Below are 25,265 nucleotides of genomic sequence, written 5' to 3'. Positions count from 1 at the left end.
CACACATTGTGAAGACATTGCACTATACACCTATTGGGTGAATCATGCATTATGGCGGAGGCATCAGTCGCCATAGCGACATTTCTAGTTTTCACTATATTCATCCCACTTCGTTGCTATAGAATTAACATGAGAAAACTGCTTTTTAAAGAAAAAAATTAACGTTACTCATTAGATAAGGAAGGAAAGAATACACTAAACAAAAAACAAATACGTAAAAACACAAAAGTTTAGTCAGCTTCCTGAATTTCTGATCACATTGCACTTTTAAAACCTTAGATATCCGAAATAATGGTTAATATTTAACATGGTTGCCATGGAAATGCATCAATTTTTTTTAGAAAAAAAAATCTTCAAGAAAAAAATGTGAAATTATGGCCTAAATTTTGAAGTATTACAAATGAGCAAGACTATTAGCCATATATAATTCTGTTCATGGAACATCATATCTGTTCCTTTCGCAACAACATGCTAAGGAATAGATTTTTTTTTCAAACCATAGATATACCCAGGAAACATAAAATACAAATAATAAGCAATACAAATGTCTAAAAACCTCCCCAAAAGTTCAGATTTTATCGTCATGATGTACTCTGTTTCAGCAGTAATGTCTCCAAGACATTTGATAAACTTAAATGACAGTGATACCTCCGCTATATTAATTTCCTACAGATTGCTATAGAACTTTAATCCTCAAAAAACACTTTTCTCATGTTATTGCTATGGCAAAAGAAATGATGTGGAATGAACGTTGTGAAAACAAAAGCTGATAGTAATTTGTAATGAATATGCTACTCAATCTCGTCATTTTTTCTTTTTTTTTTTAAATTGAAATATCAGTATTTTCTTTTTAAGAATTGTTACTATAGCAACTGTCATTGCTATGAGGTAACAATGTAATTGAAAAAGAAAGGATTGTTTTCATTAATTCAGGAAAAATTCATATATTGACATATTTTGGCCTTAACAACATGTTTTTTTCATGATGTCAATGAAAAACACATGTTCTTTTAAAGAAAATAATTTGTTGCCATGGTAACGGCTGAAAACATCATTTAGAAAAGTGGCCATAGGTGGATTTCTTTTCAGCATTCCCAAGATAGTAAAAAAAAAACAGAGCCGAAAAATTAAACTCTACAAAAATTGATCTTTTATTTATTGTAGTTCTTTTAATGGGATACTTCTCCTTTCTAGGGAGAAAAAAAGTTGCCATAGCAACGATAATAATGTGGCATGAACGTAGTGAAAAAAGCTGATAATTATCATAGCAATTTGTAATGAGTATGCTACTCAAACTTTTCATCTTTTCATGCTTTTTGATGAAAAAAATTCATTTTCTTTTAAAAAATAGCTGTTACCATGGCAACCGTTTTTGCTATGAGGTTGCTGTGACAGTTGGAAATTGTGATTTTTGATTTGATTGAAGCGTGATACGTTTATATTGACTTATTTTGGTGTTTTTAGCATGCTTTTGCGATGTTTAATGAAGAATACATGTTATTTCAAAGAAAATAATTTGTTGCCATGGCAACGGCTAAAGATGTCATTTAGAAATATGGCAACAGGTCGATTCGTGTTTGGCACCGACAAAATAAAGGAAATAGCTCCAAAAATCTCACTATGCAGAAATTTATCATCTATGGACGTATTCTTGCTTTTCTTTCAATCACAATGCTTATTTTTCTTTAAAAGGCAGCTTTTGTCATGTTGCTATAGCAACGAAACTGATGTGAAATGAACATAGTGGAAAAATAAGCTGATAATCAAGATAGTTATTTATGATAAATATTCCACTCAATCTTGTCATGTTTTCTTGCTTTTTCATGAAAAATATGATTTGTTCTTTATAAATAGTTGTTGCCATGGTAACCGTCATTGCTATAAGGTAACCATGACATTACGAAAATTGTACTCTTTCTCAAGTCTGATTAAAAAGGATTTATAATGACATATTTTGGTGTTTACATCATGATTTTATGATGTTTAATGAAGAATACATGTTCTTTTAAGGAAAATAATGCGTTGTCATGGCAACGGGTGAAGACGTCGGTTAGAAAAATGCAACAAGTGGATTCGTGTTCAGCACCCCCAAAATAGGGGAAATAGCATAAAAAATCAAAATCTACAGAAAATTTTAAGAACATTACAACTCGCCGTGTACTAGGTGGTAAAGATGGTTATGGTTCGTGCGCAGCTTTGATTGAGAGTTTCTCTTCCATCGCCACATAATATAGGTGAAATGAATGGTTTGCACATTTCCCGGCGACGTTTTGCACATTTCCCGGCAAAATTGAACATTTGCACATTTCCCGGCGTCACGTTTGCACATTTCCCGCGGATGAAATTTAGAGATTTGCAGATTTCCCGGCAAGACGTTTGCACATTTCCCGGCGTTTGCACATTTCCCGGCGAGACGTTTGCACATTTCCAGGCGTTTGCACATTTCCCGGCGTTTGCACATTTCCCGGCTCCACAGCCCTTCGTTGGATTCGCTCCCAGTAGTTTTACAACTGATACTTCATTTACCTCTTCGTTTCCAATTGCTATTTTTGGCGGAATCATTTCTGTGCATACGAAACTGACATTCACTGCAACACATTTCTTGGGGTTTAATTTTTATGTCGTTATTTGTTGACCAAGTATCCAGATCATGTACCGTGTTCTGAAGAGTTCACTTTCCTGCATTCCAGTAATGACAAATCGTCGACATACTTCCAACTGGGGTGGGCGCTATGACGACACGCGTCGTTGATCATACACACACAAAAAATGACCGGACCGAGCAAAGTTCCTTGAGGGGCGACCGCGGAAACTTCCAGCCAATCAGAGTACGTGAACATGTATCTAACACACTGCTCGCGGCCGGAGAGGAAGCTACAGATCTACGCGACTACTGTGGGCGGGGCATTCATCGTTCATTCGCCGTTGCATGTCATTTCCTATTTCCAGATTGAGACGGGTCAACAGAGGTGCTAATGCTGCTCATTAGCCGGCGGGTTATGAACTTTTGGGCTATTTTTGAAAAGTGGTGCGTTAGAGAGACTGGTCTCAGATCTTCAATAGATGGCTTTTTTTGGGGGGGGGGGTTGGTGCAGTGATCGCGCGCTTCCATTGTTTGGGCACGGAAGTGTCATTGAAAGATGCGTTGATGAGGTGGGCAAGCGGATTGCTCAGTTCATAAGCGAACTCGGTGATGATTTTGGCCGGAATGCCGTCTGGGCCAGAGGCTTTCCGCGGGTTGATAGAACGAAGCTCTCTGTATACTTCCCATAGCTGAACGAGTGGGATAGGCTCGGCAGTCGGTAGGAACAAGGGAAGGGACGTGAGGTCCAGTTTGTCGATGTCCTTGGCGACATTGATGAAAGACTGGTTGATCTGTCCAGCTGCAGTCACTCAACTGCAGATGTCTGATTAGTTCTTATTCCAGTCATAGATGTTATACTTCTATGCCACTGGGAGGGGTTGGTCTTTTTCATTTTTTGTACGCGGTCCACATAAAATGAAGACTTTGCAGAGGCTATGCATCGGGTTAACTTGTTTCTTATGTGTCTCCAGCGTGCTGTTTTACCAGCGGCAAATGCCCTCCGACATTGCTTGATCAGGGATTTGATTTTGGGTGTGATCCAAGGTTTGTCATTGTCATGCGTTTTTGTTGTACGTGTGGGGAAGTATGTGTCGATCAGAGGCAGGAGGGTTGAATAAAATGTCTCACATTTTGCGTCAACATCAGTAGATCTTGAACATGAGACCAATCACAGTCACTCAGCTTCTGGCCGAATTCACTCATGGCACTTCCCGGCATCAGTCGAGTTGTCCGTGTGTGCACTCGATTCAGCTTAGGTGTGAATTCCCGTGGAGACCATATGGCCGGCATGTGGGGGTGGTATCGATGGTGTCACATAAAATTGGCTTATATTACTCACAATTTTGTCCAGTGTTTGATGACCCCTGGTCGGTTTGTCAACAACTTGTGCAAATTCATTACCGGCAGTGAGCGGAGTGACGTCGAGTTCATTGACGTCCCCCAATAGGATAAAGCCAGCATTGGGGTGCTTAGACGAAATGAGGTCCATCGATTCAAGAAGATGATCGATTAGGTATTCGGCTGTGGCCGCGTTGGGTGGGTGATAAATGTCCGCGACAATGATGGAAACGGATCGTGGAAGACGTTCTGGGAAGACTTTCAACCATACAACTTCTAATTCATCAGGAACGATGATGTCTGAAACCGGTTGGGAGTTCAGTGATTGCTTTGCATACAAAGCTACTCCCCCTCCCCGGCGGTGCGATCTCGATTTCATGAGCACATCGTAATTCTGCACCATCATCGTCTGGTAGATCGGAACGAAACAAGGTTTCTGTGACTGCTGTGACATCGATATTATAAGTTCAAACATAGGAGGAGAACTCATCAAATTTGTTGTTGAGCGACCGGGAGTTCGCCAAAAGAAATGTAGGAAACTCGGGTTACCAATGAAGGTGACACAAGCGGTACACATATCAGATTAGTTCTATTTCTTTGTGGCAGTTCGCTTCCCATTCGCAGGGGTGACAAGTCGGCCGATGTCATCCCATGTCCGATCTTCCTTCGAAGTCGTCAGTCCCCCCCTTTTTTACCTCTGTGGTTGTGCTTTTGCCTCTGAGATTGACGGTCAATTCCAAGTTGTCGAATGGTGTCCAACGTTACGTGTGGTAAGGACGTAGAGGCGTGATTACGTAACCTTAACAAAGAATCCACTGGGTATGACAGGCGGCGTCTTTGCTGTGACCTGTGCGCGGGAAGTTCAAGTTTGGCATTCATTTTATCAAACGGGCTACCTCGTCTGGCGGTACGCGCCGTGGGACGCCAGAGTAGGCTGCCGGAACTAACGGTCTGGCTATCGTTGATGGTCCGTAATTGATATACTGAGACAACAGCGAGAGTCCAGTGAAAAATCAACATGTTTGCTCTGCAATTCAAAAATGTTCTACCTGAAAATACTGCACCCAGATTGATCTTGGCGGTTTCTTGTAGGCACCAGACAGGTAATGCGAGCAGTCAGTCCAACACAAACATACAAATTAAAACAAATTAATATTAAGACAAACGAGGTGTGTAGGCGTCTACGTGATAGCGCCATCACTTTCCAATTAAATGAATGTCTGGTCTTACCAAAAATTGCGCATGCCTTATCCTCCTCTGTAACACAAATTTATATTGATGACAGGCCTGTTATATCCCAAAATACTTTGTTTCATGGAAAGTTTACATCCACACAAAAACACTATGTTAAAGATACAACATAATCCGTGTAAAATTGACCCTAGTCTCAGAATTCGCAGGTACCCTACACAAAAAGTGTTAAAATTTGCCCGTTTCTTAGTTATCTTAAGTTTAATACTGACATGTGTAAAATTGACTAGAAATTCCTGGTGAATTGCTTACCATGTTACTGAATTTCACGCAGATTCATGGTAATTTCTTTTTCACCAGGAAATTCTGGTAATATGGGCAGGAATATAATGAATCGATTATTTATTTATACACACATCTATAGAGTATTTTTACCAGGAAATAATATTAGTCAAGGCGCAGGGACCCAGAAAAAATGACTTCGTTCAACCCACCCCGCAGAAAAGGTTTGACTGTATGAGGTGGTCGGTTGGACCCTCTGGAACACCCCTAGGTAGTATGTGGTTCCAAATTGTGGTATCAATAAAATTTTACAGGCCACTTTAGTTGCGACAAGACCTTATCGTTTGAGAAAGAGTCTGCGCTGGCTAAGACTACTACAAGCACCACTACCACTGCTACAGGCGCCAGTGCCTGTGGTGCGTGTAGTAGTCTTAGCGCATGCAGACTTTTTCTTCGACAAACAAGGGTTGTTGCCTGCAAACTAACTTTTCATGCCAAGCTGGGGTCGGTGTAATGTAGTTTCTAGCCGTCTTTATTTCGTCTTTATTTCTCCGAGTTGCAGCAAGCCGAGTGAGAGCGCATACCCAGTGATTGCGACGCCCGAACCGTTTTTTTTTGTCGCAACCACTGGGTATGCGCCCTCACTCGACTTAGCGCAATACAGCGGGCTTCTGCACAATACACAAGTTGCAACTCAGAGAAATAAAGACGAAATGAAAACGGCTAGAAATTAGACTAGGGTCGGTGACGCTTGTCGCTAATGGGGCACTGAAAATGACAAAATTATCACAGTTTTTGGATTTATTTCATGAAGAATTCATCAAAACTCCATAAAACTATTATGTTCATGTTGCTAGAGATGTCAGCAATACAATGGGATACATTGTAAGGTATAATATTGTGCATGGTCACCATGGTAACCGGATGCCTATATGGTAACCCCCCAAAAATATTTGGAATCTAGACAGGTTTGTTTCTTTTGCCTTTCGTGCACATCAACCACTGTAGATCGGATCTTAAAGTACCTACCTCAACACTATAAAATTAGCCTGGATAAAAGGGAAAGGACGCCCAAGATTTTTCCCTCATTCTCTCCTTAGCATTAATTCATTACTGCACATTTTGATACAAATTTACATATCATGATTTTTCATTTTATTCTATTATATATATATATTTTTTTACAATAGCTAACAAACACAAAAGTACGTTTTTAATTCCTTGATGGATAGTACAGCGTTTTTTACTATTCGAAAATGATATCTTTCTTTCAATTGCCGTTTATTATGCCTTTGTTTACAAATTTTGCTGTAACATGAGAATGCTTCAATATTTTCTTCACATATTTATGTGGTACACTTATGCAGAAGGAAGGACATGCTTATTGAGCTTTTTGAAATTATGGGCTTTAGTTTTTAAGTTATTGACAGCTGAATCCTGATTGGATAATACTGGTTGCCATGGCAACACGGGGAAAACTTTTTTTTTACGATAATACAAAAAAAACTTAAATTGCATCTATAACATAAAAAAAGAATATCAAAGTTTGCAGCAGGAGGCATTTTGGGGGTTACCAATCACCTATAGGCATCTGGTTACCATGGTAACCATGCATAATATTATACCTTACAATATATCCCATCGTATTACTGACATCTCTAGCAACATGTACATATATAGTTTTATGGAGTTTTAATGAATTCTTCATGAAATAAATGCAAAAACTGTTATAATTTTGTCATTTTCAGTGCCCTAGCGACAAGCGTCACCGACCCTAGTCTAATTTCTAGCCGTTTTTATTTCGTCTTTATTTCTCTGAGTTGCAGGTTGTGTATTGTGCAGAAGCCCGCTGTATTGCGTTAAGCAGAGTGATAGCGCATGCCCAGTGATTGCGACAAAAAACGGTTCGGGCGTCGCAATCACTGGGTATGCGCTCTCACTCGGCTTGCTGCAACTCGGAAAAAAAAAGACGAAATAAAAACGGCTAGAAACTACACTACACCGAGCCCAGCTTGGCGTGAAAAGTTAGTTTGCAGGCAAAAACCCTTGTTTGTCGAAGAAAAAGTCTGCGCACGCTAAGACTACTGCACGCACAACTGGCACTGGCGCCTGTAGCAGTGCTAGTGGTGCGTGTAATAGTCTTGGCGTGTGCAGATTTTTTTTTTTTACGTTTGTTCTAACAAATAACGATGAAAAGTGGCCTGTTAAATTTTACTGATGCCACAATTTGGAATCGCATACTACCTGGGGATGTTCATGGAGGTCCCATCTTCCACCCTGTTTGGTCAAACCTTTTCTGCGGAGTGGGTTGAACGAACTCCTTAATTAAGCCCCTTACAGGAATTAGCGCCTTGACTACATGCTCATTTATTATCTTACCACACCTACTGCCGTCACCTATGCAGTCACTCTAACCAATATCTAGCACATTTTCAAGTAGTAGTACCTTGGAAGCCCTATAGTTATTCCTTAAATATTAAGCAATGTATGAAATAATTGCTGAATTGAAAATTCATCTCAACTATTATTTTCCATTCTCTTTATTATTCATTTCAGTTTTTGTTCAAAACATGTACAGCTCATATAAGCAAAAGTCAACACATTTTGGTACAAAGTCCGATACTGCTGAAACATTATTCAGTATTTGACTCACAATTGTGATATTCATATCCTATAGAGTATTTTCTATTATAAAGACTTATTATGACAAAACTGAATATGACTTATCCATGGTCCGATAATTATTATATATCTCTACTGATCACAATCGTCTAAACTTTTTAAAATGTACAATGAGAGCAAATTAAGCCGGTAGTTATCAGGCCTATCTATTTAAAAGTTGGTATAAAAACGAGGCTACAATTATTACTGAATGTGATTGATACCCCCACCTAAACCTGAGAGAGTTTGCTCAATCCACAATATTGATGTATGTCCTTTATTGAAAAACTGTTGTTACCATGGCAACGCATTGATCCACAACAGAAATATTTTGCTCATGTAAATATTACACCGGTCACATAGGCCAAATTTGAAATCGAATGCTAAAAAAAACTAAGATAGCTAGAGAAATGCTGTTACCTTGGCAGCACAATGTTCACCACTGATAAACAACGAAGTTCGCACATACATGTATATACTACAGCAGTCACATGCTCCAAATTTAAAGTGAAATGCTCAGAGAACTGAGGGAGTTAGGTCAATCAGCAATATTTTTCGTATCTTTAATAAAAAAAAAACTAGTTACCACGTTAACCCTATAAAGCCCAAGCAATTTTGACCCCTTCCAGGCCCAAGGGGGCACATTGTGCCCCTATATAACTTTTTTTTTTAAATATTTGATGTATGACCGTCATATTTGCAACATGGGTAGAGCAACTCATACTCTACGTGACCCAACATTTGAAATTTCTCAAGGTCATCCCCTGAGGGCGCTGTTTACCAAAATATAAAGAAGTAAATAGGAAATACGCTAAAATCATGTTTTTTTTTTCTTTTTATTTCTTTAACACCAGTGTACATGTTTCTATTTATATCAGTCGTTTTCATATTTACCACAAAGGAAAAAAAGTCAACCTTCACTATTTGTTATGGTTGACATTTCTCAAGGTCAAAATGTGGGGCGCTTTTCATTACAATATAAAGAAATATATGAAACCTATAATGTATTGCTTGGAATGGGTACATATATTAGTATCGCATTTCATATTTCCAAAATATTGAAATTTTGAGTTTGCAGATTGATAATATGATAAACAAAATGATATTACAGGCAAAGCTTGTGTGAAGATTACACAAAATAAAAGGGTAGTCTTTGGAAAATGTTGTGTTTTCGATTATTTCTATTATATCTATTGTTTGAAACCTATGTCATATAAAAATAAAGGAAATAATAAGAAGAGCATTTCAGGGTAATTCAAAACCATATTACTTCAAATTTTGGACCTTCAGCAAATTCCAGCCAAGAGACCCCCATTTCATCCATTATTATATTGTTAACTGTTGGAACAGAAAATCGTGCAAAATCTGACGAACATGGTTGTCAGTTTACGGTTGCCATGGCAACTAGCAATATCGGACATAGCTAATTATATATCAGAATGTTTGCAATAAGATTTCAGGAAAAGTCACCAAATTTGGTTGAAATCAAGTAAAGGGTGTAGGAGTGGCAAACGAAAATATGGTAGGGGGCACAATGTGCCCCTCTTGGGCTTTATAGGGTTAACACGTTGTTTGACGTTGACGAAAAATGAAGCTTTCATATTTAAATATTATAGCAGTCAGATGAGTAAGACTTCAAGTCAAACGGTCAAAAGCCGACGGAGTTATATCACTTCACAATATTTTTTCGACAAAAATTTTACTGTTACCAAGTCAACAAATTATTAAACATTGACAAAAGCCGCGCTCACACTGACAAAAAACTGCGAAGTTTTCGCGATCTTTCGTCGTCCGTTGACACTGGCAGTCAAACTTCCCGATCTTTGGATCGAGAAATTTTGGTCATTATTATTATTCTCTCTCTCTCTCTCTCTCTCTATATATATATATATATATATACGGGAAGTGGGCTCGGCCTCGTACGTTGTGGGTGCTGCATTATTTTTGTGTATGTTCACTAATAGCCTTTAATTCTCCCGAGCTTTCGACCGAGTTACCGGTCTTTTTCAAGGGCTTGGGACGTAAACAAAAGAAGCAAGAAAGCAAAAAAGAAAAAAAAAGAAAAAAAAAAAGCAACCAATCTGCGTGTATTGGAACAGAATAAGGCAAAAACAAGGCAAAATGAAAAAGCCAAAAGAAAATCAAAGAGAATATAGACAGCATTATGACATTTACTACAACGGAGCGGCAATATCATGACATACACTGGCAGTGAAAATAATGGAATAGTAGTGGCAGTATAGTATAGATAAGCAATAACAGCGGCGATGATTGGAATGAAATCATTCGAAATACATAACCCAACAAAATAGGTGGAACCGTATAAAATACGATGTGTTATATTCTATACGGTTCCACCTATTTTGTTGGTTTATGTATTCATCACGTGATGAATTGTTCATAAATTTGTTTTTCTCATTTAAACTAGAACATTTTATTTATAACTATCAGTGACTAACAGTAACCATGGTAACACATTAGTGCACATCAAAAATAAAATAGTTTGCATCTGTCTGATTTGCAAAGAGCTAGACGTCGACTGTCATTCCACGCTATTTTCTGGTTCCTATTATCCTTGCTTTTTTTTTTATGCATGTGACTGCACATTTGTAAGCATGAGCAATGATTATAATTGTATTATAATTATAATTGGATTTTTTTTTTTATTATTTCCGTCTGAGAAGACGGCTGGATAGCCCATATTCAACTGCAATAGCTGGTCTTCCATGAGGTCCAGTTGGATGTTAGGCGGGAGCACTTCACAGGATTAAACTCCCCGGTCTTTGCGATGAATAAATGAAGCCAGATCTTTTACGAGCATGGGTTGTAACTCTCTCACACACGGGATCTCCATTTTATGTCCTATCTGAGGGACAGAGTGTTTTGCCTTTTATTAGAAGGGATGGTGCGATTACACACAACATTACTCAGTGGGACCCGGGAATAGAAGCGAGGTCCTTTGGATCGTGAGACAGACGCGCTACCGACTTGGCTAACTCATCGTGAATTCAAATCCACACTGGCAAAAGATCGAGATCTTAAAGATTGCGATCATGCAAAAAAAGTGAATTGAACCTACTGTAATTTAATAAATTAAGTATTTAAACAGCAAAGAGTTTCACGCTTAAAGAAGAAAGAAAATATCTGTTTGGTGGTATAAATCTCTGACAGAGCAAGTGAAGCTATTTGATGGTATCGGTGTGGTCATCAGACTAGTAAGGAACTTAAGTGACCTGTTCGCATGAACTTTAAATCCGATTGGATATCAAAATGCAATGCTAATTGGATATTATGAAACCAATCAAAGCTTGGATAGGTTACGACAAATGAAATTATACGCTGTGTTATAACTTAATGAGATTAGTATAATGAGCGGACAATGTACTAACAACTAATCCCCTGGTGACATTGTTAAACAGAGAAGAACACGGGTTAGGTGCTGGAAAAAAAGGGTAACTTTTTGACACCTTATCATATGGGTGTAGACGCATTGTTCCCTCTCCTTATCAATCTCAGCAGAAGTACCCGTATGGACCCTACTTCATAAATTATAATATGCATGTATGATTTTTAAGAACAAATAAACCATTTATTAGAGACTTATTATCGGTCATAAGTGAGAAACAAAAAGTGTGAACAAACTTTGCTGTCGGCAACGTGCATGAGGCCGAGCTCCTTGATGATGTCAATCACACGGTCTCCTCTTTCTCTCTTGTTGACTGTCTTTGGTAGACGAAGTGCTGCGGAGAACGACAGATTTTCCCTGATAGTGAGCGTACCCATGACAACATCATCCTGTGATAGTCGAAAGAAGGTGCAAAACGTAAATGTAACCGCCGAGCTCTAAACCTATAAAAAGTCACGAATAATGATTATCTGTAATGAACCAAAATATGTCACCTCGTTTGACAGACTCAAATTCATATAGTTTGTCTTTAATACTCTGGACGGGAGTATTCATTTCTCTACCCCATGTAAAAATTTGGCAGTTTAAAACAAAACCGACGAAATCGAAATATTAACAGTTGTTATGCCTCCTCCACGAAGTGTCGCCGGAGGCATCGTTTTCGGGTTGTCCGTCCGTCTGTCCTTCCGCCCGTAATCAATTTTGTGGACAGCGTCACTAAACAACCACAATGAAACTTTGCATGAATATGTATGAGTGGGAGAAGTTGTGCCTATCAACTTTTGGGCGCACATGTTCAAGGTCAAAGGTCAAGGTCAAATGCTCAAAATGTCACTACTTCCCTCATACCTATGCAATGCCTGAAGGTATTTTCTTGAAACTTAGTGTATACATGACTGTACTACCAAATAAAGATTCTCTCGAGAGAGGTTTGGGTCAGGAGGTCAAAGGTTAAACGTCGAGTGAATAGGTAAAAATTTCACTTTTTCTTCTCCATATCTAGGAAATATTCAAGTTATCCCCATGGCACTTAAAATATATACATGTACAGACTGGCAGTGATTACCTAGGAAATTTAGGGGTCATGTCGTCAAAGGTCAGGGGTCAATGGTCCGGGTCAACCCTCAAAATGTCATTATTTCCCTTATATTTCCCTTATGTCAAAAGTCAAGTAAAAGTGCTAAATTTTACTTCTTCCTCTATTTCTCGAAAGTGGCTCAAGGTGTCATAATGAAACTTAGAACATGTTTATTTATGCATGTTTTTCCTCAAAGAAGTGATTCTCTTGGGAATTTTAGGGTGATAGGTCAAAGGTCAAGGCCAAAGGCGTGGTTAAAATGCTAAAATGTTACTATTTAGTATTAAAACTACACCTATCCTATATAACTTGAAAATTACTCAATGCATGAACTTATAAAAAGGGTCAAAAAAAATCAAGTGAAACTCTTCAAATCCCCAAATACCTGCTCTCTTAGACAATGCATTAATTCATCCAATTTAGCCCAGCTCAAGGAAAGTGAACATTCAACACATTAGTATCAAACATGTCATTTAATATTTTGAAAGTTATGTGAAACTGATGTCATCACACATTGTCAAGGCATACTATCCATATATTAGCAGAACCATGCATTATGGCGGAGGCATACCAGTCGCCATAGCGGTATTTCTAGTTTCTGCATGGACCATATTTTTTGGACAAATGCATACTACTTTCACGAGGAATTTGGACATATTTCATTGATACTTATGGAAATCATGTCTGAGTGACCCTAATCTTTAATTCTTCTTTTCTTCATTTCCTATAAAACTGCACCTATTTAACTCTCTTTTACTTCCATTCATGTTACATATCACTTTAAAGCTCAGAGCTTTCTCTTTTGAGCCATGTATAGGGAAGTGGGAAGTCATTTTGGCCTTCTTTTTGTGGATATCGAGATTGGAGGTCACAAATCGATTATCTACTTTGTCGCATGTGGGAATGGCATCTTGTGAAAATAATTCGTAATCTTGCCTCTGGCCACTACTGGTAATTGATATTATATATATATATATATATATGTATATATATATACATATATATATATAGAGAGAATATATATCAAGTATATATCAAGAGTAAAATCAGTCGTATAAACACCGCAGGAGCCAAAAAATTGGACTGACGTTTCGGTCGAAGACCTTTATCAAATATAAATATGTATATATATATATATATATATAATTAGGTTAAAAAGCGCTCCAACAATTGAATTGTATATTGCATGACGTTCTCACGCCCGCCTTCAGAGAGCTAACAGAGCTTAACAGTATTCTATCTTTTAGGATAAGTATACATAATTTTCTCAAGCGCTCGCTCGCTTCACTCGATCGCGAAAATAGTAATATCGACATAAGGCATGGTCCAGCCGTTGAAAACGTCAAAAAGTATATGCCTACATGTATACATGCCACGGGCGTAAATCCCGGGGGATCGGGGGATGCATCCCCCCCCCCAGAAATGGAGGAGGCCTGATGGCCTGTAAATCATCCCCCTGAAATAAAAAAAAAAATGGGTAATATGATTGCATCAATTTTGGGGCATATTGCATGGCGTTCTTACGCCCGCCTTCAGAGAGCTAACAGAGCTTAACAGTATTCTATCTTTTATGATATGTAATCATAATTTCCTCAAGCGCTTCGCTCGCTCGCGAAAATAGTAAAATCGACATAAGGCATGGTCCAGACACTGACAACGTCAAAATGATATATGACGCGTGCAACTCGGTACCACCTGTAAATTACGTATGAAAACAAACAAACAAACTACCACCATAATTGAACCCCCTTCATTTCCTTAATCATTGAGCAAACGACGATGACTCTGATGACTCAGTCAGGATACATCTATGGGCATACACAGGGATGATCAGAGACGTCGATCCTGGGGGGGGGGGGGTGCAAAGGGGGATTTGCCTCGCCCCCATGGAAATGTTGTAGGCAAACATAATCATTTGTTTCCCCCCAAACAATTCCCGATATAAGGACAAAATCTCGAACTTTCTTGATGGAAAATTGTCCAAATACCGCCAGAAGTATGCACCAGATCTTTGAATTGTGATCATAAACATGCAGAAGCTCCCCCGCTGGGTCCCTTTCGATAAGCTTTGTACACTTTTGAGATTGACGTATTTCCTATTATTTTATCAAAGAGTGTGCAGCAGATCTTTCACTTACAAAGGTTCATATTCAGAGGCGTCGATGGGGGTGGGGGGGGGGGGAGGGGGTACGGCTCTCCCATAAAAGTATTGGGGGCAAACATAATTATCATTTTGCTCCTCCTCATAATTTCCGAGATGTGGAAATGTTCTTGCTTTTTTTAATAGAATACTGTCTAACTATTTCACCCAAAGATGGTTGAATTTCAATGCTGAAAAATAGAAAATCTCCCATACTTGAGAAGGAGATAGGCCTACCCCCTTCCCTACCTTCCCTGTTCGGTCGTTTCTACTAAATAAACGTTTAGATAAACAAATTTCAAAATGTTTCATCTAAAGTGTGCACCAGGTCTGAAACTTCGCTTTAAATAAATGCACAAGTTCCGTCGGGTGGGAGGGAGGAGATATCTAGATACTTGCAATTAACGGAGGGTTTCCCTCATATATTTAGTACTGGGATTGAAATTTTCGAAGATTCCATCAAAAATGTGTTTACGAGATATTTTGTTCTTAATTCTAAAACTGTAAAAGCTTCCTCGTGTGCAGGGATTTCGATCCTGGAGGGCTAGGGCGCATACATGTCATTTTGTTCCCAATGATTCCCAAAATGAGGAGAATGTCCCTTTTTGATTCATTTGATTTGATAGAAAACTGTCGAAATATATCACCCATATGCCGCATATACAGGTTTTGATAGAAAACTCTACAATACTTCACCCATATTATGCAACAGATCATTGAATTTCAGTTCTGAAAATGCAAAGTCTTCCTCACGTGGGAGGGGATACCCCTTCTCACACTCTCCCCATTTCGTCGCCTATTATATACTGAATACTCTATGGAAAGTTGGGCAAGTGCAGAATATTTCATCCAAAAATGTGCATCAATGTCAATCTGTCACTTCAAATCTAATAAATTCAAGAGTTCCCTTATTCTCTTTCCCCATTCGGTTCCTATGCACAGAGTTAGACTTGGCACGCTTTGGGGATTAACAATTTTCTGAGCATTCCACAAAAGTGCGCATTAGATCTTTTTATTTCAATTCTAAAAATGCAAAAACTCCGTCATGTGGAAGAAGACTACCCTCTCCCACACAGTCTTCCCGTCAACTTCCATACACTTGGTACACTAAAGTGTGTCGCACACGCAGATCAAGATTTTTGCTTTTTTGATAGAAAATTGTTCAAATATTCCACCCAAAGTTTGCACCAACTTGCTGAAATTCGATCCGGAAAATGCAAAATCTGTCTCGCATAAGGTGTGATTTCACGGAGCACGCGAACGATTTGCGAAGGACGAGAATGGCAAAATCCAGCATTCGTATTTTAGTCTGCAAAAGATCGCCAAACGAACGTGAGGGTTCGGAAGCGTCGTCAATTCTTCGCCATTCGCGTCCTTCGCAAATCGTTCGCGTGCTCCGTGAAATCCCACCCTTTGGAAAATGTCTCCCGTATGTTTCGCGAAATCTGCGAAGTTTTTCCGATCATTTTACTATGTAACCGCAAACTGTTCGCGTACCTTTTGAGACATTCTCACGAACGTTCAGCGCATGTTTGGGGAATGTATGACATTCGTTTTCTACAAATCAAAATCGTAGCATACATCTAAATATTGTAACATTTATTAACAATTATATAGTAAAAAAAGAAATTGAAGACTAGCAAAGAGAAAGAAATGTTTGATGTACAAAACAAATGTGGAAAATGCACATAAAATGGTTCTAGGAACAGTACCCCCTGGAAAACCATCCTCCGGATAACTACCACCCGGATAATTACCCCCCAGGAAAATTCCCCCCTAGGGCAACTACCCCCCGGACAGCTACCCTCCACGGGCAATTACCCTCCAGGGTAATTACCCCCAGGACAACTACCCCCGGACAACTACCCTCCTAGGGCAATCACCCCCAAGGGCTATTCCCCCTTAGGAAAACTACCCCCTGGATAACTACCCCTCGGATAACTACCCCTGGATAACTACCCCCTCGGATAACTACCCCCTGGATAACTACCCCCCGGAGAACTACCCCCTGGGTAACTACCCTCCGGAGAACTACCCTCTGGATAACTACCCCCCGGAGTACTACCCCTTGGGTAACTACCCCCCGGAGAACTACCCCCTGGGTAACTACCCCCCCCGGATAACTACCCCCGGATAATTACCCCCGGATAATTACCCTCCGGATAACTACCCCCCAGATGATTACCACCAGTATAATTATCCCCAGGTTAACTACCCCTTCCTCCAATAAGTAGGCCCCATATAACTTCCACCCGATAACTACCCCCTCCGATAACTTCCCGTGAATGATTACCCCGGATAAGTAGGCCTATAACTCCCCCTACATAACTATCAAAAGGAAAATTACCCCCAGGACAGTGCACCAATCAATTACCCCCTGGATAACTACCTCCCGGGTCATTGCCCCCCCCCCCAACTTTTACTTTTAATAAAAAGAATATTATTGCTACAGGAAACGAAGTTCTTTGTATCATTTGCCAGGAATCACGGAGATGCCATACTGATACTTCATCTTATGAAAACAACATCTTAAGGATTTACGATATGTATCGTTTGCATTTAGGACGATTTATGTACAAGCTTAATTCCTCCCTTCTGTATTTTGACTCTATGTTCATCAAAAACGAAACTGTCCCTGCATATCCTACCCGGTAATCCAGTAAATGTCAATGCCTTTAACCAAAACTATTTTCGCTAAATCTGTATTTTCTTTTACTGTTCCGAAATTTCGGATTTCTCTTGATAGTAGTATAAAAGAAGTTTTAAGTTTGAATGCCTTTACCATTGAACTAAAGACATTTTGAAGAAATGTTACACTTCACTTTTAGCATTTTTTTAAAACCACAATCGTCTATCGTTTACCACAACTCCATGTAACACTTCTTTATTTTGAGGAGCTTATATCTCATGCCTCACGTGCCCTGGTTTTGACCCATCATCTTCCTCTTCCCTCTCGCTTTTCTCTGTCCATGTACCGTGAAGGTAGTCTATTCCTGTCATTTATTACTCACCTTTCCTCTTTCTCTCATTACAAGGGATTTATCTCGTGTGTGTTCATGTGCAGTGCACTCCCGTTAGGACGAAATGCCCAGGACCGACAGTTGTTTGTTTGTTTGTTTTTCGTTTTAGCGAAATATCGTTATAATAATATGCAATGTATAACGAAAAGAAGGAAACCACGCATAAAAATAAATTTCTGTTTGTTGAATCCTCATCATACTCTGGAAAGCTATGTGAAATGAGAGAGTACCTTTTTAATTTCGTTTAAATATTACATTTTAAAAAGAGCATAAAGTTGTTTGTGTTGTCACACATGTGTAGAAAATGACGGTGTAGGATTTGGTTACAGTTCGATATTCCAAAGGTTATTATTATTATTATTTTTTTTTTTTACTTAACTACGTTACTCCGAAGGCTCCTTATTCCGAAGTTTTGCCATTCCCGGGATTCCGATGGTTTGTTTATCTAAAGGTTCGCATTTCCGAAGAATCATTATTCCGAAAGTTCATAATTTAAGTTAGAATAATATATTGTTCATTTTCCGAAGGTTCGTTGATCTGAAAATGAAATGAGGTTCGTCATTCTGAAGGTTAACTATAAATCAAAAAAAAAAAAAAGTGAGAAAGGTTCACTATTCAGAAAGTTCGTTGTTCCGAAGGCTTTTTCATCCGAAATGAAATAAGGTTCGTTATTCCGAAGAAAGTTTGTTAATGAAAAAAAAATTAGACAGGTTAGTTATTTCGAAGATTTATTTATCTTAAGACGATTATAAGGATTGCAATTCTTAAGTTTTGTTAGTGTACTCACCTTTTTCCACCATGGATTAACGATTCTTTTTGTAATGTTCCGATTAACGAACGTTTTGAATTCCTATCATTTTCGGACTAACGAACCGTATAAGAATAAGAACCATATTTTATCATGGGATTAACGAACCTTTGGAATAACGCCAAAATGTGCTTAATATTTCATTTTCGAACTATTACGGACATTTAGTTGTATCAAAATCTGTGTGTTTTGTATCAAAGGACTTCGGAACAATGAAACAAACCTTATCTGAATTCAGATTATTGTATTACAATAACGCAAGTTCCCCTCGGAAACTGTGCGTGATACACGGAGTGAACATACAATGATGTGAAGCGTTCGCTCATGTATGCAGAGACGCTATAAAAATGGCGCTCAGAAAAGACTGCGTGGTAACGAAAATTTTGTTATAACCGTCTTCGTTATAAGCGAATTTTGTACCATAGACTTTAATGGCGATAATTTTGGGACCAGAAGTTTTGCTTCGTTATAACGAAATTTCGTTATAACCGTGTTCGTTGTAACGGGAGTTCACTGTATCTTTATTTGTGTACTTCGTCTCTGTCTTAATTTGCTTTCTTTGCATTGTTTCATCAATTTTGTAATTATTTTACTGTTATACCGTCAACACTCATTTCAGAATTGCCCTACTGCATCATTGGGCATTAACAACTAGTACTTATCAAGGATGTGGGAAGAGATTGTCACCTCCTTGGTATGATCACCGCGGAGCATTACCTCCCTTGACAATTACTCCTTATTAAAATTAGGCTCCAACCAATCACCCCTCTTACAGTAACCCTCCCCCAGAAAATTACGTCTCTCATTTTTATTTTCGAACAACGTTTGCTATTTGAATTGGAAAAAAAAACAACATTTTTTCATATCGTCTGGTTTTAGTCGAGACCTAACTTCAGGTTTTAAACATCTTTTGGGTGAGATAATTAGAAACCCCTTACGAAATATTAAAGAGCATGTTATTCCAAGAAGGTTTCAAATTTTTGTGAAAAAAAAAATACTCTTGAAATGGCCGGGATAAAACAGAGCAGCCCTATAATGCAAACAGGATTCTGTCAACTACAACTCTCTATAGATCTATTCAAAAAGAGGGTGCAGGACAAAAGACTTCGTTAACAACTAGGGGTGTTTTGTAAAAAAAAAAAAGAAAAAAAAAGAAAAGAAATACCGTTAAACTCGTAATATTTTACTCTTTCTAATCAGACTAACTTATATTTGAACTTGATTTCAGTGTCGAGAACATTTAATTTGAAAACTAGCACAATTCTACTTGTATGTAAAACAAGCTGTAATTTTACTCTTATGACAGATTAGGGCACCGTTTGATAAAAGTTGCCAGTTATGACATCTTGTTAGTCTCTAATAATTTCAATAAAACCATGGGTTCTGCTTGATTGATAAGCTCGAGTCACTGACTTGTTACCATGGACCTGCTTTGATCGACCTACAACGATTGGTAATTGTGTGGAACTGACAGCTTATCAGGACTGATAACTTTTATAAAACCGTGCCCGGATCCTATCAGAAATTATGGCTTTAATCGAAGGGTCCCTCGCTAATGTTAAGGGAATATGAATTGCAGTGCAATCAACTCTCCTTTTCTTATGTTTATCGTCTAATGTGTTATAACGGTAGAAAATGGCAAGCCAAAAGAGTAAATGATGACAGTGTAAGAGAAAGGTGCATCTTCTGATATGGTGTTATGAACTTATGGAAAAATTACAACGGGTGGTAACTTTCGGGGGCGGGGGGGGGGGGTTCGGGGTATGGTTAAGGGGGGGGGGTAGTAATCCGGGTGGTAGTTGTCCTGGGGGTAGTTATCCGGGGAGTAATTATCCGGGGGGTAGTTATCCGGGTGGTAGTTATCCGGGGGGTAGTTATCCGGTGGGTAGTTATCCGGGTGGTAGTTATGGGGGGGGGGGGTAGTTACCCAGGGGGTAGTTACCCAGGGGGTAGTTATCCGGGGGGTAGTTATCCAGGGGGTAGTTATCCGGGGGGGGGGGGTAGTTATCCAGGGGGTAGCTATCCGGGTGGTAGTTATCTGGGGGGTAGTTATCCGGGGGGTAGTCATCCAGGGGGTAGTTACCAATGGGGTAATTATCTGGGGGGTAGATGTCCTAGGGGTAATTGCCATTGGGGGTAGTTGCCCTAGGAGGGTAGATGACCGGGTGGTAGTTGTCCTAGGGGGTAATTGCCCTGGAGGGTGATTGCCCTAGGAGGGTAGTTGTCCGGGGGGTAGTTGCCCTAAGGGGGAATAGACCTGGTGGGTAATTATCCGGGTGGTAGTTATCCGGAGGGTGGTTGCCCAGGGGGTAAGTGCCCGGATACGACTTAAAATGAATCTAAAGTATGCCAAAATTACATTTGAAACTCGAGATTATGTGTTGAAGAAACTGCAAAAAAATCGCATGGGTTACTAGTGGAGATAGGTCCTAAGAAAAAAAAAAAACTCTAGGCACGCACATAATAGAGAAATGAGAGAAAAAGAAAGGAGAAATACAGGGAAAAAAATTCAACTCAAGACAGCTCCCACCTCTCCTTGGGTACATTTTCTCCCATGATTATTGAAAAATTTGCGTTGTTCGCATTTCCGTCGCGTGATCTTCGTGTACGTAACATGCTGTACTTTAACAATGATACACATGACATTCGCACATACGTCGTGAGAACTTCGCACAAGTTGCGCAAGAATGGTTTTCAGCTTCATTGTCGGAACACATTCGGAGAAAAAAAAAATTTCCGAATATTGGATTTTTCCATTCGTGTCCTTCGCAAATCGTTCGCGTGCTCCGTGAAATCACACCCATAGGAGCGGAATACCCCCTCCCGCACCCCCTTCTTTCCTTAGTACACTTTTATAGATTGAAAGATTTCCAAATGTTTCATTTCAAGTGTGCTCCAGGTGTATCACTTCGGTTAAAAAAAATACAAAAGTTCCGTCGGATGGGTGGGAGGAGATAATTTCAATATACTGAGAGTTTCCCCCATAGATTTAGTACACTTCTGGGATTGAAATTTCCCCATATTCCATCATAAATGTGTTAACGAGTTATTTTCATCTGAATTCTAAAGATGTAAAAGCTTCCTCGTATGCAGGGGTGTCGATCCTGGAGGGCTAGGGCACAAGCATGCAATTTTGTCCCCAATGATTCTTAAAATGACGGTTGGGGACTTGAGTGATAGGTTTGCTTTCATCCAAAAACGATCCTGTGTTCACAGGTGTGGACATGGTGAATGATAGCAGACTTGTCCCGTTCGTCCCGTCGGCCATGGGCCTGATGTTCCTTCAACCGGGTGGCGAAGGATCGGCCTGTCTCTCCGATGTAGACCATACCGCATTCACAAGGAATGTAAAAGCTTCCTCGTATGCAGGGGTGTCGATCCTGGAGGGCTAGGGCACAAGCATGCAATTTTGTCCCCAATGATTCCCAAAATGACGGTTGGGGACTTGAGTGATAGGTTTGCTTTCATCAAAAACGATCCTGTGTTCACAGGTGTGGACATGGTGAATGATAGCAGACTTGTCCCGTTCGTCCCGTCGGCCATGGGCCTGATGTTCCTTCAACCGGGTGGCGAAGGATCGGCCTTTCTCTCCGTTGTAGACCATACCGCATTCACAAGGAATGCGGTAGACTCCAAGAAGGTTCTTAGAGTGTCGTTTGTCCTTGTGTGTGGTGAGGATAGATTGAAGTTTGGTTGAAGAACTGTGACGAACTTCAATGTTGGCTTCTCTCAAAATCCTCTGGATCTTGTGAGAGGCTGCTCATTTGAACACAGGATCCTATGGGATGACAGCAAACTCATCACTGAAATCCCCAACTGGTACCAACGACGAGTCAGAGAAGCTCTGGACATCGAGGTACATAATACTGTTCCCCAGGACAATGGCCTGCACCTGAGCAATATCTGGCTAACTCTACTTGACAGACAGGCTAATTAACACCCTTTAGCCCCCACACAATGATGGCCCTAATTGATACTTACAGTTAGACAACCACCATAATGTGTGCAGCCAACTTGACAACCGCCCACACAGGAAGTGACTGTGTGGACTCAACCTTGACCTGCCTACCTACTGTGACCTATTCAGCCAATCAAAGACTTTCCCCACAGGAACCCAAAGCCCCTTTCATTGTTCCTGAGGGTATTTTAAACCGGATTTTTCCTGAATTACCCTTGAGAACGGCGAGAACATGCTTGCCGAAACGTCGGGACTGGGTAGGTCCTTTTCAGGGCCAAATACATGCTGCCTTGAATGTAGACTAAGCGTGCCCACTTGAGGATGGCGTCTGCAACAGTGATCTACGGCGCGAGCTGCGTCAGCAGCTCCTGGGTCTCCCGGAATGTGATCGTTGTTTCGCGTTAGGCTCGATTCGGACACACGGGAGATATACGTTGAGACAGCGTTGGCTAAAGGCTACGGCATACCGTGCGTACTTATGCGACATAATACCTGTGTATGCGGTGTCGTATTGTCGTTGGTCGAGAGCTACAAACAAAGAACAAAGGTAAAACCCGCTCTACCGTATCATTATGTTAACACCTTGTGCTACTGCAAGTAGGGTCTAGATTTACTATATACGATCATGTAAACATGTTGTAGTTGTGGGTACGAGAAAAACTCAGTTTTGTCCAGGACTTGCATATCAGTTCTGAACGATCATGTACTGCAAGGCCATGGGAATAGATCTACATTCAACATCATGCAGTTCCACCAGTGTGCTAGCGTGTCAACAGCATGAAAGATAACCCATTTTTTTCACAGCTGAGTAAATTGAGATCTCTAATCTTAATACTGATATTGAGCGGAGATATCCAATCGAACCCTGGCCCTAGAGTGAACAATGTCTTCCCATGTGGAGTCTGTGAGCGACCGGTAACGTGGTCCCAAATTGCAGTATGCTTCTCAAATTGCTCATTCTGGCACCACATGTCATGTGAGAGTATAACCACGCAAGACATGCCTCACTTCTAACAAGTCAGAAGTTGTATGGCACTGCCATAAATGTAATAGTGCCAACATCGACAGCTTCACTTTCCATCGCTATGAACTGGAAGAGTTTAACACCTACATCCCACTCGCCAACCTCAACGACGTACCTGTAGAAAGAGAAGCCAACGGACATCTTCACCAAGTTCGACTAGTAGTAGTTTGACTGCTCCAAGCTTAGAGATCAGGTCTCGTCGTATTACTTCTTCAGAATCAATAATCCACATAATTCCTCCCAGGATACGCATCTAGTCAAAGACAAAATAAATATTACAAGTACAGAAACGAGTCACAAATTCCGCATACTAGTATATGCACGCAAGGCACAGGTTGCCTCCTGCACACGCCACGCACGAGACGTGACGCCGGCGCCCGAAATCGAAATGTGTTTTAGCAGTGGGTCAACGTACAGACGTGACGCCTTGACGTACGGTTGCGCTCGGCGGCACGTCCTTCTCGTTCACCCAATCGAAAACTCCCTAATACCTGACAGCGAAAGACCAACTACCAAGTACCAAGTATCTCTGGATCTAGTCTGGAAAGCGAAAATAGCAGAATCTTCCAGAGAAACACGGGTAACATTATACTGTTGACTGTAAACTGCTCCAGCCTAAGAGGAAAGACAGCAGAGTTTAAGGCGGCGCTCCAGTATGTGAAACCCGAAAAAAATCTGCGTGGCACAGAATCCTCGCTCCAAGGAATTAAACCTGGCCTGGACCCGGGAGAAGATGTCATTAAGAACAGCGAGGTGTTCCCATTGTCATATTAAATCTACAGGAACGACAGAGATGGTTGTGGAGGCGGTGTTTTCATAGGGGTACAACGAGAAGTCTTGTGCAGTGCGAACTCCCCAACGCAGTCACGGAATGCGAGATTAATTGGACAAAGATCCAACTGCCGAGATCAGCTGAGGCATATTTTGGAGTCGTATATATGTCTCACCGCAGTCTCTCAGATGTCAAGCGACTTGATGAGTCCCTAAAGAAGTTTACTGGGAAACATAACAAGACCATTGCGATCGCAGGCAATTTCAACTGCCCTGATATAGACTGGCAAACTCTCACTTTGCGTCAGAATGCTCAAGACAGAGCAGTCCAACAAGCCCTGATCGACCTCTCGTTGGAACATGGACTGGTCCAGGTCCACAGCCAAGCTACAAGATATAACATCTTAGATATTGTGCTGACAAGCAACCCAACACAAGTGAAATCATCTTGTAGCATCCCAGGTATCAGCGGTCATGCCATGGTGTCACAGACTTTGACATGAAAACAGTTTATGTTGTAAAGACACCACGGAGAAAGATTAATAAGTACTCACAAACTGATAGGCACGTGATGAGAAAGTATGTAGCCAACCTATCTGAGATGGTCGTTGAAAAAAAAGAGGCAAGGGACAAATGTTCAAGACCTATGGATTACGCTGCGAGACTCATTGTTCGACATCAAAGAACAAAGGATCCCCTCTAAGTCGAGCAGCAGCAGACAGTCCCTTCCTTGGTTTAACTACAAGCATGGTGAAGAGGAAGGCACGGATGTTCAGGAGAGCTAAGCGATCAAACTCATGGGGATGCCTATATACGGCCTTTCAACACCAGTGTAGATAAGAGTTACGTCGAGCTGAGAGGGACCACTTCACCTCCTCCATTGTCGATGAACTTGAAATCAACAAGAACTCCAAACCCTTCTGGAGCTACATCAAGGCAAAGAGAAAAGACAGGAATGGAGTCCCGCCCCTCATGCTGGAAGGAAGCTGGTGAAGGACAGCAGG

At 40.3% G+C, this 25,265-nt stretch overlaps 1 protein-coding gene across 1 annotated transcript in view; it reads right to left on the bottom strand.

Moving 5' to 3' along the window:
* Positions 1-25,265, bottom strand: part of LOC140228780 (broad substrate specificity ATP-binding cassette transporter ABCG2-like) — a 144,413-nt gene that overhangs the window by 103,980 nt on the left and 15,168 nt on the right. Inside the window, exon 6 of the mRNA XM_072309054.1 lies at positions 11,699-11,851. Within this exon, the coding sequence (XP_072165155.1) occupies positions 11,699-11,851 (153 nt within the window). The remainder of the gene's footprint in view (positions 1-11,698; positions 11,852-25,265) is intronic.

The sequence above is a fragment of the Diadema setosum genome, chromosome 5 (assembly GCF_964275005.1).
Source record: "Diadema setosum chromosome 5, eeDiaSeto1, whole genome shotgun sequence".
Taxonomy (NCBI): domain Eukaryota; kingdom Metazoa; phylum Echinodermata; class Echinoidea; order Diadematoida; family Diadematidae; genus Diadema; species Diadema setosum.
The sequence above is the reverse complement of the archived record's forward strand: the minus strand, read 5'-3'. Positions and strand labels throughout refer to the sequence as shown.